Genomic DNA, 16,995 nt, shown 5'->3' with positions numbered 1-16,995 from the left:
TCTTCCAAAGTGATTGTACCATTTTGCATTCCCACCAGCAATAAGGGAGAATTCCCATTGCTCCAGATCAGCATTCAGTGTTGTCAATGTATAGATTTTGGCCATGCTAATAGTTGTGTAGTGATATCTCATTGCTGTTTTCACTTGAAATTTTCTGGTGACATATGATATTGAATACTTTTTAATATGCTTATTTGCCACCTATTTAACTTCTTTGGGGAATGTCTATTCAGGTCTTTTAGCCATTTTTTTTAACTGGGTCATTTCTTATTTACGTGCTTCAAGAGTTCTTTGTATGTTTTGGATAACAGTCTTTTATCAGATGTGTCTTCTGCAAAATTTTCCTGGTCTCTGGCTTATCTTTCATTTTCTTGATAGTGTCTTGTGGGGAAGAAAATTTAATTTTTTAAAAAGTTTATTTATTTATTCATGTGAGATACAGAGGGAGAGAGAGAGAGAGAGGCAGAAACATAGTCAGAGAGAGAAGCAGGCTCATCTCAGGGAGCCTGATGTGGGACTCGATCCTGGATCCTGAGATCACGCACTAAGCCAAAGGCAGACACTCAACTGCTGAGCCACCCACGCATCCCAAGAAAATTTAATTTTAATGAAATTCAGCTCATCAGTTATGCCTTTCATGAATCATGTCTCTGGAATTGTATCCAAAAAGGCATCACTATACCCAAGATCATCTAGGTTTTCTCCTTTGTTACCTTCTAGGAGTTTCATAGTTTTGTGTTTTCCATTTAGACCTATGATTCGTCTTGTCTTAATTTTTGTGAAGGATAAAAGTTCTGTGTATAGACTCATTAAAGGGTGTTTTTGTTGTTGTTGTTTGGTTGGTTGGTTGGTTTTGGGGTTTTTTGGATGGCTGATAGTTCCAACTCCATTTACTGAAAAGACAGTATTTGTTCCATCTTATAATTTTTGCTCCTCTATCAAAGAACAGTTGACTATATTTAGGTGGTTCTACTTCTGGCCTCTTTATTCTGTTCCATTAAACTGTTTTTTTGTTCTTCCCCAGTTCCACATTGTTGTAATAGATTTATTTATTTTTTTAAAGATTTTATTTATTTATTTGAGAGAGAGAGAGAGAGAGGCAGAGACACAGGCAGAGGGAGAAGCAGGCTTCATGCAGGGAGCCGGACATGGGACTTGATCCCGGGTCTCCAGGATCACGCCCTGGCTAAAGGCGGCACTAAACTGCTGAGCCACCAGGGCTGCCCTTGTGATAGATTTATAATAAATCTTAAAGATTTATAGTATCAACTCTCCAACTTCATTCTGCTCCTTCAATATTATGGAGGCCATTCTGGGTCTCTTGCCTCACCATATAAATTCCGGAATCAGTTTGTCAATATCCATGAAATAGCTTGCTGAGATTTTGAATGGGATTGTGTTGAATCTATAGAGAAACTGACATCTTGACAGTATTGTGTTTTCCTATCCATGGATATGGAATATCTCTAGATTTATTTTGTTTTTTTTTTCTTGATATCTTTTATTAGAATTTTATACTTTTCCTCAAAGATCTTGTACATATTTTTGAGATTTATACCTAAATATTTCATTTTTGGTGCTAATATAAATGGTACTGTGTTTTTCATTCAAATTCCACTTGTTAATTCCTCAGATGTAGGAATTGACTTTTGTGTATTAATGTTGTATCTTGCAACCTTGCTGTAAGTACTTATTAGTTCTAGGAGGGTTTTTTTTATTTTCTGCATTTTATACATATAAAATATTTTTTGCATTCTTTTTATTTCCTTTTATTCTCTTATTGCACTCCCTAAGACTTTGAGTTTGATGTTGAAAAGCAGTGGTGGGGGATCCCTGGGTGGCTCAGCGGTTTCCCGCATGCCTTTGGCCCAGGGTGCGATCCTGGAGTCCCGGGATCGAGTCCCGCATCGGGCTCCCGGCATGGAGCCTGCTTCTCCCTCTCTTCTGCCTGTGTCTCTGCCTCTCTCTCTCTCTCTATGTCTATCATAAATAAATAAATATAAATTAAAAAAGAAAAGAAAGAAAGCAGTGGTGGGAGGGGACATCTTTGCCTTTACCTGATCTTAGTAAATTTTCTAGTTTCTCACCATTGGGCATGATGTTACCTGCAGGTTTTTTTGTTACAGATGTTCATTATGAATTTGAGAAAATTTCTCTCTATTCTTAGTTTGCTGGAAGATTTTATCATAAATGGGTGTTGAATTTTGCCAATGCTTTTTATGCATCTATGGATATTTTCTTTAGCCTGTTGGTTGATGTTGTAATGGAGAGCATATTCATTGATTGTTAAATGTTGGACCAGCCTTGTAGAATTGGATAAATCCCACCTGATTGTGGTTTATAATTCTTTCTATATATTGCTGGATTCAATTTGCTGATATTTTGTTGAGAAGTTTTCTAGTTCTGTTCATAAGAGATATTGCTTTATAGTTTTCTTGTAATGGCTTTAATTTCAGTTTAAGACATTGCTGGCCTCATAGAATGAGTTGGGAAGTATTCCCTCTGCTTCTATCTTCTTAAAAATTGTAGAGAATCAGTATGATTTCTTCCTTGAATGTTTGGTTGAATTCAATGGTGAATAACCTTTTGGAGGATTATTAATTCTTGAATCATTTTCTTAAATAGATAGAGGCATATTCATATTGCATTTTAAAAAATATTTTACTTATTTATTCATGAAAGACACACAGAGAGAGGCAGAGAGAGAGAAGCAAGCTCCATGCAGGAAGCCCAATGTAGGACTCAGTCCTAGGTCTCCAGGATCACACCCTGGGCCAAAGGCAGGCACTAAACTGCTGAGCCACCGAGGGATCCCCACATTGCATATTTCTTCTTGTGTGACTTTGGCAGTTTTTAAAAGAATTGGTGGGTTTCATCTAGATTATCAAATTTGTGGATAGAGAGTTATTCATAGCATTCCTTTATTATGTTTTTGTCGTCTTTGGTATTTGTAATGATATCATTTTCATTTCTGATATTAGTAATTTGTGTTTTCTGTCCTTTTCTTAGCCTGGATAGAGGCTTATTGATTTTATTGATCTTTTCATAGAATCAATGTTTGGTTTGGTTGATTTTCTTTATTGATTTCCTGTTTTCAGTCTGATTGGTGTCTGCTCTAATGTTTATTATTTATTTTCTTCTCCTTACCTTGGATTTAATTTGTTGTTCCTCTAGTTTCCTAAGTTGGAAATTTAGATGATTGATTTTAGATCTTTCTTCTTTTCTAATACATGCATGCAATGCTGTAGTTTCCCTTTACTCACTGCTTTCACTGAGGCCACAAATTCTGATAATTTTTATTTTTATTTTCTTTTAGTTCAAATACTTTAAAATTTTTCTTAAGATTCCTTCATTGATCTTTGTATAATTTAAAATTGTGTTGTTTAATCTCCATGTATTTGGAGATTATTCAGCTACCTTCCTGTCATTGATTTCTAGTTTAATTCCATTATTATCTTAAAGTAGACATTGTATGATTCCTAATTTTCTAAATTTATTAAGGTGCGTTTTATGGCAAAGAATGTGGTCTATGTTGGTGAATATTCCATGTGAGCTTGCAAAGAATGTATATTCTCCTGTTATTGAATGAAGTAGTTTACAGATGTCAATTATATCTAGTTGATTGATGGTGCTCTTTGATTCAACTGTGATCTTAATGATTTTTTCCCAGCTGGATCTGTCCATTTATGGTAGAGAAGTGTTAAAGTCTCCAGTTAGAATAGTGGAAACATCTCTTTCTCTTTTCTGTTCTACCAATTTTTGCTTCACATATTTTAACACTCTGTTGTTAAGTGCACACACATTAAAGATTGTTATGTCTTCTTTGAGCATTGACTCTTTTATTTTCATCTAATGCCACCTTTTTACTTGATACCATTCCATGCTCTGAATTCTGTTCTGTTTGAGATTAATTATTGCTTTCTTTTGGTTAATGTCAGCATGATATATTTCCTTCTCTGTACTTTTAATCTATATGCATCCTTATGTTTAAAGTGGACTTGTAGACAGCATATATTTGGGTCTTATTTTTTTATCCTTTCTGAAAAATCCTTGCTTTTTTTCTGTGTATTTAGTCCATTGACATTTAGAGTAATTGTTATTATAATTAGATTAATATCTACCATATTTGTTACTGTTTTCTAATCGTTGCCGGTTGTTCTTTGTTGCTACTTTTGTCTTCCAAACTTTTTCTTCCGTGTGATTTTAATTGAGCATTTTATATAATTCCATTTTGACACATTTACTAGCTTATTAATTTTACTTTTTTTTTAGTATTTTAAGTGGTTCCTCTAGAGTTTTTAATATACATTTACAACTAATCCAATTCTACGTTCAAATCACACTGCTTCATGGGTAATAGAAATACCTTATAATAAGAAATTATTCCAGGGATTCCTGGGTGGCTCAGCGGTTTAGCGCCTGCCTTTGGCCCAGGGCACGATCTTGGAGTCCCAGGATCGAGTTCCATATTGGGCTCCCGGCATGGAGCCTGCTTCTCCTTCCTTCTGTGTCTCTGCCTGTCTCTCTTTCTCTATGTCTATCATAAATAAATAAATAAATAAATAAATAAATAAATAAATAAATCAATCAATCAATCAATCAATCTATCTTAAAAAAAAAGAAAGAAATTATTCCTAGTCCATCCTTCCCATTCTTTGCATCAATGCTGTCAATCATTTCACTATTATATGATCATACATAAAAATACACACACAAGCATACATAATCAAATACATTTTTGCTATTATTGTTTTAAATAAGCCATTATCTCTGATCAATTAAAAGTAAGAAAAATAAAAGCTTTTATTTTACTTTCAGTTATTTACTTTCTGATGCTCTTTCTTCCTTTTTTAAAAGATTTTATTTATTCATGAAAGAGGCAGAGAGAATAGCAGATACATAGGGAGAGGGAGAGGACTCCTGCAGGGATCCCAAAGCGGGACTCAATCTCAGGACACCAAGATCATGAACTGAGCCAAAGTCAGAGAGACTCAACCATTGAGCCACCCAGGTGCCCCAATGCTCTTCCTTTCTTTATGTAGATCCAAGCTTCTGCTTTTGTTACTTTCCTCTCTCCAAAGAACTTCATTTAACTTTTTTTTTTTTTTTTTTGCTGGCAACAAATTTCCTCAATTTTTTGTCCGAGAAAGTCTTATTTTTCTTTCATTCTTGAAGGTTAAGTGTGGGGGTACAGAATTTTAAGTTGGTAGCTTTATCTCTCAACACTTTAAGCATTTAACCTCACTCTATTTTTGCTTGCATAGTTCCAGAGAATTCAGATATAATTCTTACCCTTGCTTCTCTAAAGGTAAAATTTTTTTTTTGTTTTGTTTTTTTGTTTGTTTAATCTGGCTTCTTTCAAGGTTTTTTCTTTTTTTTTTTTCTTTTTCAAGGTTTTTTTCTTACCTTTGTTTTTTTAAAGTTTGAGAATGATATGCCTATGTGTAGAGTTTTGTGTTTTTGTTTTATGTTGTTGGCATTTATCCTGCTTGCTATTCCCTGAGCTTCTTGCATCTGTGATCTGGTACCTGACATTAATTTGGGGGGAAATTCAGAGTCATTATTGCTTCTAATATTGCTTCAGGTTTTTTTCCTCTCTCTTCTTTTTTGGTATTTCATTACACCATTACACCTACATTACACCTTTTCCCTCCTGGTTTGGATATTGTATTTTGGGTTGTTGGGTTTTTTAGTCTTTTTTTTCTCTCTGCTTCTCAGTTTTGCAAGTTTCTACTGTCATATCTTCAAACTCAGAGTTTTTTTTCTCAGCCACATCCAATCTAATAATGAGCCCATCATTCTTCATTTCTCTTGCAGTGTTTTTGATCTCTAACATTTCTTATTTATTAGAATTCCTATCTCTATGTTTTTATAACCCACCTTTGATTGCTTATGTTGTCTATTTTTCCCATTAATTCCTTACCATATCAATCATAGTTTTTGTTTTGTTTTGTTTTTTAATTCCTGGTTTGATAATGCCCACTTTCCTTCTGTATCTCACTCTGGTTCTGATGGGTGTTCAGTCTCTTCAAACTGTGTTTTTTGCCTTCTAGTAATTCATGTTATTTTTTTTGAAAGGATGACATGATGTAGTGGGTAAAAGGAACTGCAGTAAATAGTCCTTTAGTAATGTAATAGTAAGGTATGGAGAGAACAGTAGCATTCTATAGTTCTTTGATTAGGTCTTGGTCTTTTGGTGAGCCAGTGCTCCCAGATGATGAGCTTCTTGTCTCCTTCCCCTTTAGGTGGATGAGAATGGCTAGAGGAGGGTGAAATTGACTATTTCCCTTCCCTAGGTATTAACTCTGATAAAACCCCAGCAGTGTAGGCTCTGATAACATAGCTTTTATAAGGGAACTCCTTGTTAAGATCACAATCCTCTGGCATCTCAAAATGGTTCCTTTATCTCCCTCCTGATAAAAGCATGAGAGGATTCCCCCACCCCCCCAATATTCACTGTGAGAATTTAGTAGAGCTCTTGGCAGAAAAATCCACAAAAGTGGAAATTAAGACTTAAGACTGGATCCCCCTAGAGTTTTTAACTTTTAGGCTTGTCTACACTAAGCCTCTAATAATTTGTCAATTACAGTTTGTTTCTCTACCCTGCCACACAAATTTCTGCTTGTAGGTTTTTGCTCAGGTATGTTGTGATTCTCTGTATACACTTGTGTTTCTCTCCAATGTTTGGGCCAGCCATTTGACCTCACTTTTCTGTTATATCTGAGAAGAGCTGTTGATTTTTCAGTTTCTTCATCTTTTTACTTGTTGAATGAATTGGTGACTTATAATCCTGTATGACATACCAGAAACCAGAGGTCTTTGATGTTAAATTTTTAAGTATATTGTTTGCGTATGCAAACAGGAAATTGCAGATTTGGGAACCAAATCATGACTTTGACTAACAAATTTCCATTTTGTTCTCAGATGTTGGTCTTCTGCAAAGACACAATTAAACTCTTCACAAATGTGACAGTAAGAGCAGTCCATGGAATATGTGCCCCAAGAGAGATTAAGCCTTATTAGGATAGCCTATAAAATAAGTTTTTGAGGTTTTCTCTCTCATCATATTTCTTAGGAACAAGAGTGGCTCCTCTTAGCAAATGCAAATGTATACCTAATTCAGTGTGCACTATGGATTTTAGGGACTTTCTGAAAAGAGGGTGGTATGTCAGTTATCAAGGGAGCTTCGTGAATGGAGAGGCAAATCATTTCCCTTGAAAGTGGACAATGCCAAAAACTATTCCTGAGCATTCCTGAGAGAGGAAAAATATTTGAATTACAATCTTACCTTCAAAAGAAACATCACTGAATGTCTTCAGTAAGTGAATGTTGAATATTTATATTTAAATTGTAAATTTTTCATAATGAAAGGACTTTGATTTTTTTAGTGCTTTTTTAGAAACACTGGATGCTGAACTTTCTTTTTCACTATGTACATTTATGATTCATACTGAAAGTAAATGTTGAAATATCTAGTGAGAGATCTTTAACACCAACCATAAACCAGTTTCAGATTAAGGGTGGAAGTAGACAGAGAAGGCTTTGCATGGCAAGACTCTGAGCTTAGAATTGTAAAGAGAGACCAAAGATCTTAGTTTCAGAGAATGTTTTATAGATCACCCTCCTTTGTGATTAGTTTTTCCTAGTACATAATTACTACATAGCACATGCCTTTAGAATTTATCCAGTTTCTTGCCTGGTGGGTTCTAACATTCTCTGTGAGTATTCCTTTTAAAACTTTAGCTTGACTATGTATATAGCTATAGGCACTGACTCAAGTGTATCATTTACTTAATATCACTTTCTAAAATGTTCAAAAATTCTAATGAGCAGTTGGTCATCATATCTACATCTCAGGTAGTTAGTTAGAATTATAGGGGTCATTATGTGCAGACAAGTCAGGTACTGTGTAGGCTTGGTGCATCTCAGGGAATTTCTCTGCTGTGTCTGATTCAAATTTGAAAACAAAACAAAACAATGGCATGATAAAGGGCTATCTTTTAGGTAAAGATTTTTCTCCTTCTTTTTCTTCTTCTCCTCCTTATCCATCTATACACACCACCATCCAAATCACATCACAAATAATCTTGTCCCGACCGTCCCAGTTGTACGTGGTCAATTGTGTCGTGTTCTTTCTTTCTGTCTTGTTTCTTCTTTGTTGCGTTTGGCTGTCTTTCTTTCTCTTTCTTTTTCTTCTTTTTCTTTCTTTGTTTTTGTTTTTTCTTTCTTATTCTTCCTTTCCTTTCTTTCTTTCTTTCTTTCTTTCTTTCTTTCTTTCTTTCTTTCTTTCTTTCTTTCTTTCTTTTCTTTCTTCTTCACCAGAAAATTACTATCATGTTTTGGCATCTGCTGATTTGAGTTGGGGAACTTGCTAAAAAAGTAAGTTACTTTCCACCTCAAGGTTTCCAAGTTTCTGGTAGAAATCTAAAAAATATATCTTAGCTCTATCTCTGGGCAAAGGTATTTTGCTAACATTTCTTCTCTTTTTTCCTGACCTTTTTCTTCATTATTCACATACTGTATCCAACATTTCAGCCCCTCTAGTCTTAGGATAAAAGAAAGTTAAGATCTGTAAAGCTGCTCAACAAAAGAATTTAATTGCCCTCTCTTAAAATCCAGGGAAAATAGGGAGCACTAAAACTGATGTCAGAATTTTTTTTTAAAGAAAAAACAAAATACATACCCTTGGAAATAAACTCTATGGATCTTTATTTTCCTTCAAAATTTACTGACTGCAATGATAAAAAAAAAATATAAGTAGATTCAAAGTAAGTGAAATGTGGCAGACGTTGTTGAGATTTGGCATTTTATATTTGGATCTTTTAGAAAGACTTTTTGTAACACTCTTTGGTATTTGGCATTTTGGTGTATATCCAAGAAATATTACAATTTACATATTCATCCATAATTATCCAAAAAAGAACCAAGTATTGTCTCAAAAGCAAGCTTAGCTGGACTTTCTTACCAATCCCATTTATGTGCAGACATGAAAAGTTCGTATAGACAATCCAGAGTAAGATGATCCATATCACAATGAGAATCTCCTTAAATTTTTTCTGAAATGCTGATTTTCATTGTTTGTCTATTTCTCTAGGCTTACAAAGTAGTCTTTCTTTAGTAGCTCTTTTCAAGTACATGTGGTCTGCCTTGAAAACAGAACCTAATAACATATCTGTTATAACAAAAGCAGTATGATATCTATATGTTGCACAATATATTTTCTCTATGTTTTCATCACATGCAATGACTTTTATGTTTAATTGTACATTTTTAGCATTGATATTTCCACTTTTTTCTAATTAGGTAGAAAGGAATTGGTCATAATAGAGATGAGTTTCAGGTAGAATGCTGGTCTTTACAGGTCTTTGAATGTCCTTGTTAGAAGGTAGGGGAGAGGGGCATCTGGGTGGGTTAGTTGGTTAAGTATCTGTCTTTGGCTTGGGTCATGATCCTGAGATGGAGCCCAAGTTGGGCTCCCTGGTCAGTGGGGAGTCTGCTTCTCCCTCTCCCTCTGCTGCTGGCCCTGCTTGAGTTCGCTCTCTCTCAAATAAATCTATAAAATCATGAAAAAAAAAAAGGTGGAAGAGGGACACTAACTGAGAAGGCACTTGGAGAATAGAAAATGAAGAGGCCACTCCATTTAGTTTACATAGAATCTTATTCAGGGTAATTTACTGACAGAGGGTAGGGGTGGGGGGATTGGGCAGGCAATGATCCACAGCAGCCGCATAGCTATTCTCTGCAATATCCAGACCTTAGGGCACAGATTATATAGAGTGAGGGGACACACAGAAGGGCATTGTCACACATACCTCAAAGGACTTTCCTGCCCCTAATTGACAGCTAATCTTTAATTAGATCTTGGGCATCACCTGTGCATCAGGAAGGAGGAATAACTATGTTATCTCTAACAGATTCAGGGGAGACCAAAACAAGCCTTCCCCAAATCCCAGCCTGGGTGGGCATTTCTAAGGTATGTATTAATCTCCAAGGGGCCTGGAACATGTAGCCCCAAAGGAGGTCACTGAGCAAACATGAACATGATGGAGGGCCAAAGATAGAGCCAATATTGTCTGTACTCCTACAGTCCTCTACAGTAATGAGATGAGCTGACTTCTTGTCCTAGTTCTGACATCACATCTATATGACTTTGAGTAAGTCATTATCCTCCTTGAGCCATTATTTCCTCAAAACTAAAAGGAGTTAATAGTTTTCTCTCCTGCAGGATTATGAGGAGTAAATGGGACAGACAATATAAGAAAGCGCATGGTAAGACAGATGTAAATGAAAGTAAGTGCTGCATAAGACTATTAGTCCCAGCATCCTGGAAGACCTCAAGAGAAAGATGAGCTGCTGGAAGGCACACCTACATGGATGGCAAGATATTGTAGAGCCAGTTCTTTTGATTAAAATGTAAAAAGCAAAAAAATGCCCCCCAAAAAGTAAAAAGCTGGAATCTTGTTGCAAAATTTCCCAGAAAACATTGAGTTCATGTGAATGGTGGCTCCTAGAGTTGTAAAATACTCATGATGTTTTCCTGTGGATAATGCCATCCACATACTCAGAATATAGAATTCTTGGTGTTCTTCCTGGGAGTGGGGCCACTGACATAGCCTAGAAGCCCTTATAAACACATTTATTCAATGCTATCATGTGTTGCACACTACAAACCAACAGATGTTCTATAAATTTAGGCCGGTGAAAAAAACAATAGGTCAAACAATTGTTTTAAAAATTGTGGTATTTTTGGATTTAGTTGGGACAGAAGCTAATTGGGATTATGAACGATGTCCCAAGACACTAATTTAATCTCTGCAGTTTCATGTTGAGGCTATTAAATCTACCTAATTAAGACCTACTTCTTTCCAAAAAAAAAAAAAAAGACCTACTTCTTTCCAACTGAAGATTCTCAGTAGAAGTTCAAGGCAAAGATGGAATTAGAAAATGAGCTTTCTAACGTGTAGGTTAAGACATTGATGGGCTGAAAATATATTTCAAGTTCTATCTGTTGAACTAGAACAATTTCCACCACCATGCTTTATATCTTGTCTGTTTTTCTCAACAATTCACTGAAAACCATCATGATAGTTCAGTCAGTTATTCATATTTTGTGAGTACTTGCCCCAAAAAATCTTTTTAGAAATTACTTCTACTTCATCAGAGATGAATAGCCAGGTGGCACTAGACACAGTAGACATAAGGTGAGCTGTTAAGTCATCCATATCTTCCGATGAATATTAATTACCTTGCTTGAAAAACAAGAAGGTGAGGGAACAACGCAATGTCTTAGTGTATTTGGAATTAAGGTTAATCAAAGTTCGAGCCTTTGACATAAAATGGCATAATTGTGTCTCACAGATGGTCTGATATACAAATTATTGAGACAGAAGGAAACTGGTCACCTACATTGTCTGTCTTTGAAGTCAACTCTTGGAAATTGCTTATAGACTATTGAGAATCAGATGTATTGGGTAATTTTAATGCCTGTATCTTGTTAGTCCCTCAAGAGTACCATCAATTAATTGCCAGCTTTTTGGGAAAAGTATATGGATTTTCAAAATGCCATTTAAATGTATAATAGATGATGAACCATACAGGGTTACTCTAAAGAAGCATGGTTAACCTCACGTTTAAATATGGCAGAAAAACACCAAAGGGACACATAATTTGTTTAAGGTCATCCACCCAGGACAGCATTTTTGGATCTTACTTTGCCTTTTGTTCTACTCATCCATGTTAGGGTGTGAGAGCAGGTTATAATCATCCTAATCTTAATTCTGTCAATTTATCTAGTTAAAAGGGAGAAATACCCAAAGAGAGCACTCAGAATACTCTTGTACAGACATTAAAAAAAAAATGTCAACTGAGCAAAAGAATACATCACCCTTTTTTGCCATGTACCTAAAGCCCTTGCATATTTTATATTTTTTTTCTGTAAATAATCCAGTAGTTCTCAAACAGAAGTGATTTTTTTGCCCCCCTCAGGGGACATTTGACAACATCTAGATACATTTTTGGTTGTCACAGCTGGGGTCAGGTACAGCTGACATCCATCCAGTAGAAGCCAGGGATCCTCTAACACACAGGAGAGCCCCTATAACATAGAACAAAGAATGATCTGACCCAAAATGTCAATAATGTCATTGTCAGATTAAGTCTTTCCTCCATGTTGACTTAAGCCAGATTTCCAATGGAAATGACCATGTCGTACAAGAGATACACTCACTCTCATCTCCTCAGGATGAGGGATTCAAAGGAACGTGAGATGAAAACATCATGGGGATGAAAGATACAGCATAGGGAACATGGTCAATGGTATTATAGCCTTGTAAGTTGACAGACGGTAGCTACACTTGTGAGCATAGCCTAAGGTATAGAGATATTAATTTACTATGTTGTACACTCAAAGCTAATGGAACAATGTGTGTCAACTCTACTTCAATTAAAAAAAATAAATACAAAGAAAAAAAGGACATGTTGAGGTGCTTCCCCAAGATATCCACAAGAACATTCTCCTCTACATGGTGTTGAAGTCATTCCACTAACGAAACAGCAGCCACTTGCCTGTCTGAGAGTCACGTACAGTCTTAGGGCGTGATGTCTTTATGATTCTAAAGGTCAGGAAGACCTTGTGATCTCTTTGAAAGGAGACAAATGTGTACTTTGTACCAACCACTGCATTTAACGGCTTCATAAACCTAGCAGAACACTCAAAAATAATACTTTCAATCTGTTATCTATTTCACATTTAAGTGCTTTCTGAACACATAAGTAAAAAGTTCTGGGTTTGCTTTCAGCTGATCACTATGTCATTTTAAGACTTCTGGCAACCCCTAGGATCCTTCTAACCACAGCCGAATGACTTAATTTATCTTACATTTTTAAATTTTGGTCAAGAGTAGGTATTAAGCATTTTGTAACTGTTTGGGGAATTTGAAAGGTTATTAAGTTCTGAATAACAGAGCCTCTCATGTTTTCCCACCAAACTTTTCCCAGCAGTGAATATATCTGGATCTTATTCTGGTTTTTTATTCTTTTTTTAGCTTCCTGAAATGACTCATGTTCAAACACGGCGACCCTGGTTGATGTTTCTCCTGCAGAACTTTGGATTGACCCTAGGTTGGCTTTCTCTCTTGCTGCTGGCTATATATGAACAAAATATTAAAATATAAGTTAAGAGTCTCAAAATCCTTCACAAATAAATTTATATGGCTTCATTTTGTTTCTTTTGTTGAAAGTGTCGATAGTGGCTTGTAAATTAAGTCTTTTTATCTTAGAGGAAGAGTGTATGTCTTTTAGTTCATTAACTTATTAATTTTATGATGCACTTTGGTTTTAGAATATAAATGTCAGATTGTCCTCAATTGAGATTTTGATAGTAGAGCCCAGCACCCTGATGGAATTCACATCTTTTTTTAGGAATTAGTAAATTCTGAATTAATTCTGGTAAATTTTCAAACAATATTGTTTTGCCAATAAGGAATGTTTGAAGCAGATAGATGCCTCTTGGGATCAAATTGGCTGCAACTTCTTCTATGTCAATAATGTTTTTCTTCTTGTAAGATGATAAGCCATAAGCAAAATAAATTGCAAACAAATGTAATAAAGTCTAGTGTTGATGTTATGATTTGTATGACCTTCTGTTACTGGGTGTCAGATTCTGAGTCAATCCTTATAAAACCAATATAGTATTGTTCACCTGGAAGCATTACCCACAGGCTCATGAATGCTTTTAAGTCAGCAAACTCAGGAAGCCTAAAGGATAATGGGTCAGCGTCCTATCTAATCACCAAGTGAAATCTGTTCTATGTAAGGAAAACTGGAAACAAAAAGGGAAGTTAAGAATTTTAAGTAATAAAGCTGCAGTGAGGCAGTAGATCAATGCATAAAGTCACACAGATTCATCAGAGTGTACTTATGGATCTAATATTACTGACAATGTGATATAGTTTGTATTTGCTTGAGGAGACCTAAACATTGTTCATGAAATGTTCAAGCAGCATTACTGACAACCCGGCAAAATTATTAAAATAGAAAATAACTCTGGCTTTAGTTATTTTTCTTGGAAAACAGTGGCCTAATATTTTTCTTTTTTTTTTTAATGATATATCTTGACTAGGGAAAAAGCCCATTTTTCTGCCAAAATGACTCATGACAATCAAATACATCTCTTGCCTCTTTCTTACCAGTAGGCAGATACTCTGGCATGTCCCACCCAAGCACAGTCTTTTTCAACCACCTTTATTTGATTTCAAAATGAGGCTTGTTTCTTCTTCAGTTGTCTTCAGAGCTTGATTTAATAAGGGGGCCTCATGACATAGTGCAGTCGTTCACAGATGTTGGCAAACATTAGGCTCAACTAGAGGATTTATTCAAACACAGAATGTTCACCTCCATCTTGGGAGTTTCTGATTCTGTAAGTCTGGGTAGGCTTTGAGACTTTGGTTTTGAACGACCTCCAGGTGGTACTGATGCTGCTGGTTGGGCCCCCCCTTTGAGCTACACTCGTGTGGTGGAATCCAGGCACACAAAGCTGTTGCCCAAGAGCTGGTCATTCTGATTAAACTGATTAACACGGCAAAGCTCAAACCAGACCAGTGCTCCTGGGTTGAAACTCATTCCTCTTTACGTCCTTGCCTGGGAGCATCTGACCAGTCAGAGGAGTCACTGGATGAGGAGTCCACAGAGAGGCACTTTTCTTTATGTTTGCCTTAAAGGTAAGCAGACCTGACACATTGAGTTTTGCCCTTCTTTTGTTAAAGAATATAGTAATTTGTAGTTGAACAAAAAAATGCCTTTGTATGGGTCAACACAGCACAGAGGTTGCATACAAGAAGCACCTGGCATCATCTGTGTTTTGGTTTCTATGACCAAGTTCTGATTTTGACATTAAGCCCTAATTTATGCCAATTTAATTAGAAAAGCTCTGATAGATGACTTTATTCCAAGGTAAAGTTTAGAGTGGTTTGGGGCCAACTAAATTAAAATGTTTGATGTGAAAAAAATAAAATAAAATAAAATAAAATATTTGATGTGAGCTACTCCATAACCTTCAAGTTAGAGTGAGTGTCACCTGACCTCTAGGATGAGGATGTGGGCATAGGTGTTTGCAGGGAGTCATGTGTTGGAATGATTGGAGGGACATCCTCCATGAGCATTTTGCAAGCCTACAACTAAGGCCTTGATTGTAAGCAGAGTCCCAGCCATCATAGGCCACCTGTAGAGGTAACCTTAAGAATAGCATGATGTAATGGCTTCTGAGGGCACCTTTCTGGGCTCACGACTACTTCCTTCTCCTACCTGAGCTGGCTGTTTGCTAATCCACTGAGTAATCCAATAGTCTGAGATGGAGCTCCAGCCACAAACAATCTTAGAATTGCTAGAAATTCTCTTGTTCCTCAAAATTGAGTGATAATGATAAACCTATTAGACCAACTATTTGCCTTCTAAATATGCACAGAGCCTAAATTTGGGATGGCTGAATTTTGTCATCCCGGTAAGTCATTTAAATTATGTGTTACTCACTGAGATTTGGCGTAATTGGTGTGTTCCTTGAAGGCAGATTTCTCAATAATGTTAGAGTATTTCTGTTTGCCAGACCTAAATTTAGGATTCCAGTGTATTTCTACTTGGTGATTGATTTGTTTTGTAGTCACTGAGCTAGAAATGGTCCACAAAAAAAAAAAATCAAGGGGCAAATCACACAGAAATCCTACTTGAACATCTGTCACCCACTGACAGCCATGTTTAGGGGAAGGGGAATTGGCTCCACGTCACTGTGATGCTAAGTGCAGGGCCTGGGAAGATGGTTTCAGTGCTGTAAGCTTACCAGTATGAGACTGTTATACGTATGCACTTAGAAATTATGGCCAATACCACTCCTCCCAGAACTCACATTTTGGAGGTGAGACTGTGCCTCTTTCTAAGACACCTGTCAGGATACTGCACACTTACCTGTTCCTTTCTCTTCAAAGCTGGAGGGTTTGAGGCTGCTACTCACCAGGTAGACTGGACTGCTACTAACCAGGTAGATTGGACTACTCGGTTTGGGGCTCTTGTGTGATCGATTAAAAAAAAAAAATCAGGTTTTAAACTGGAATCTTGGTTCAAATCCCAGTGCTGCCATTTAGTGGCCTTATAATTTCTTTGTACAACTATGTCTTCTCATGTAAAATAAAACTAACAATGGAACCTAACTCATAGGATTGTGGTGAGGTCCATATGAGATACCTACTGCTCACAAAGCACTTAGCACAGTACCTGGAAAATAGAAATGGCTCCAGAAAGATGAAATTACCCATTGTCATCAGTTTCACAGTTTACTTCTCAGAGCTATATTTTGGGTCAAGGAAATGTCTTGTCTTGTTGGAGAAAGGTGATCAAGTCTTCTTTATGTAATGTCTGAGATCCTCTGGTGATGCCTACAAGCCAGCCCCCACCAGTTCTGAGCTGTGCGCAGGTACTTTCACCTTTACTCACTTCCAGATCCAGAGAGATGGGGTCCCCTTGGGCTGCTGACCCTCCTCCGCCCATCTCCCTGGGAAGCCTTTATCCACATGTCATAAGGCTTGCGCTCAGTGTGAGCCCCTCTGTCCTTCCCTTTCTCTCTCATAATAGATGAAAACCTGTTATGTTCTACTCTACTCATACTTCTAAGGATGTAGAGGTCGAATCATGGAGCCCTGAGGTTATGGTTACTGTTATGACTCAATCTCAACTCCGGGAGAGCAAAAAGTAGCTCAGTAGATTGCCCATGTTGCCAGAGCACCTGCTATCTAAACAGTGAGGCCTGGCCTGTCTAAACAGCCTGACCTGCCCCCTGGCTGGCAGCACACATAGCCTCCACTGGACCCCAAGAACACCATGGACAGTGGTGCTCATCTCCCCCACATGCTGTGCACACCCCAAGCGCCATAGCTCTCTTCAATGTGGGGGGACGAGCCCCACATTCTCATACTTTACTTACATAGGCACCTCTCAAAACCCAACTGAAAC

General features: G+C 36.8%; 1 protein-coding gene across 3 annotated transcripts in view; it reads left to right on the top strand.

Annotated features, from left to right (window-relative positions):
* The window catches only part of SLC39A12 (solute carrier family 39 member 12), a 73,501-nt gene extending 59,877 nt beyond the window's left edge, over positions 1–13,624 (top strand). For all 3 annotated transcript variants that reach the window (XM_038529982.1, XM_038529981.1, XM_038529980.1), the window contains one exon: positions 13,044–13,624. In XM_038529982.1, coding sequence (XP_038385910.1) covers positions 13,044–13,172 — 129 coding nt within the window. In that variant the 3' untranslated portion in view covers positions 13,173–13,624. The remainder of the gene's footprint in view (positions 1–13,043) is intronic.
* The last annotated feature ends 3,371 nt before the right edge of the window (positions 13,625–16,995 follow it).

The sequence above is a fragment of the Canis lupus genome, chromosome 2, assembly GCF_011100685.1.
Source record: "Canis lupus familiaris isolate Mischka breed German Shepherd chromosome 2, alternate assembly UU_Cfam_GSD_1.0, whole genome shotgun sequence".
NCBI classification, from domain to species: Eukaryota; Metazoa; Chordata; class Mammalia; order Carnivora; family Canidae; genus Canis; species Canis lupus.
This window is presented reverse-complemented; position numbering and strand designations above follow the sequence as displayed.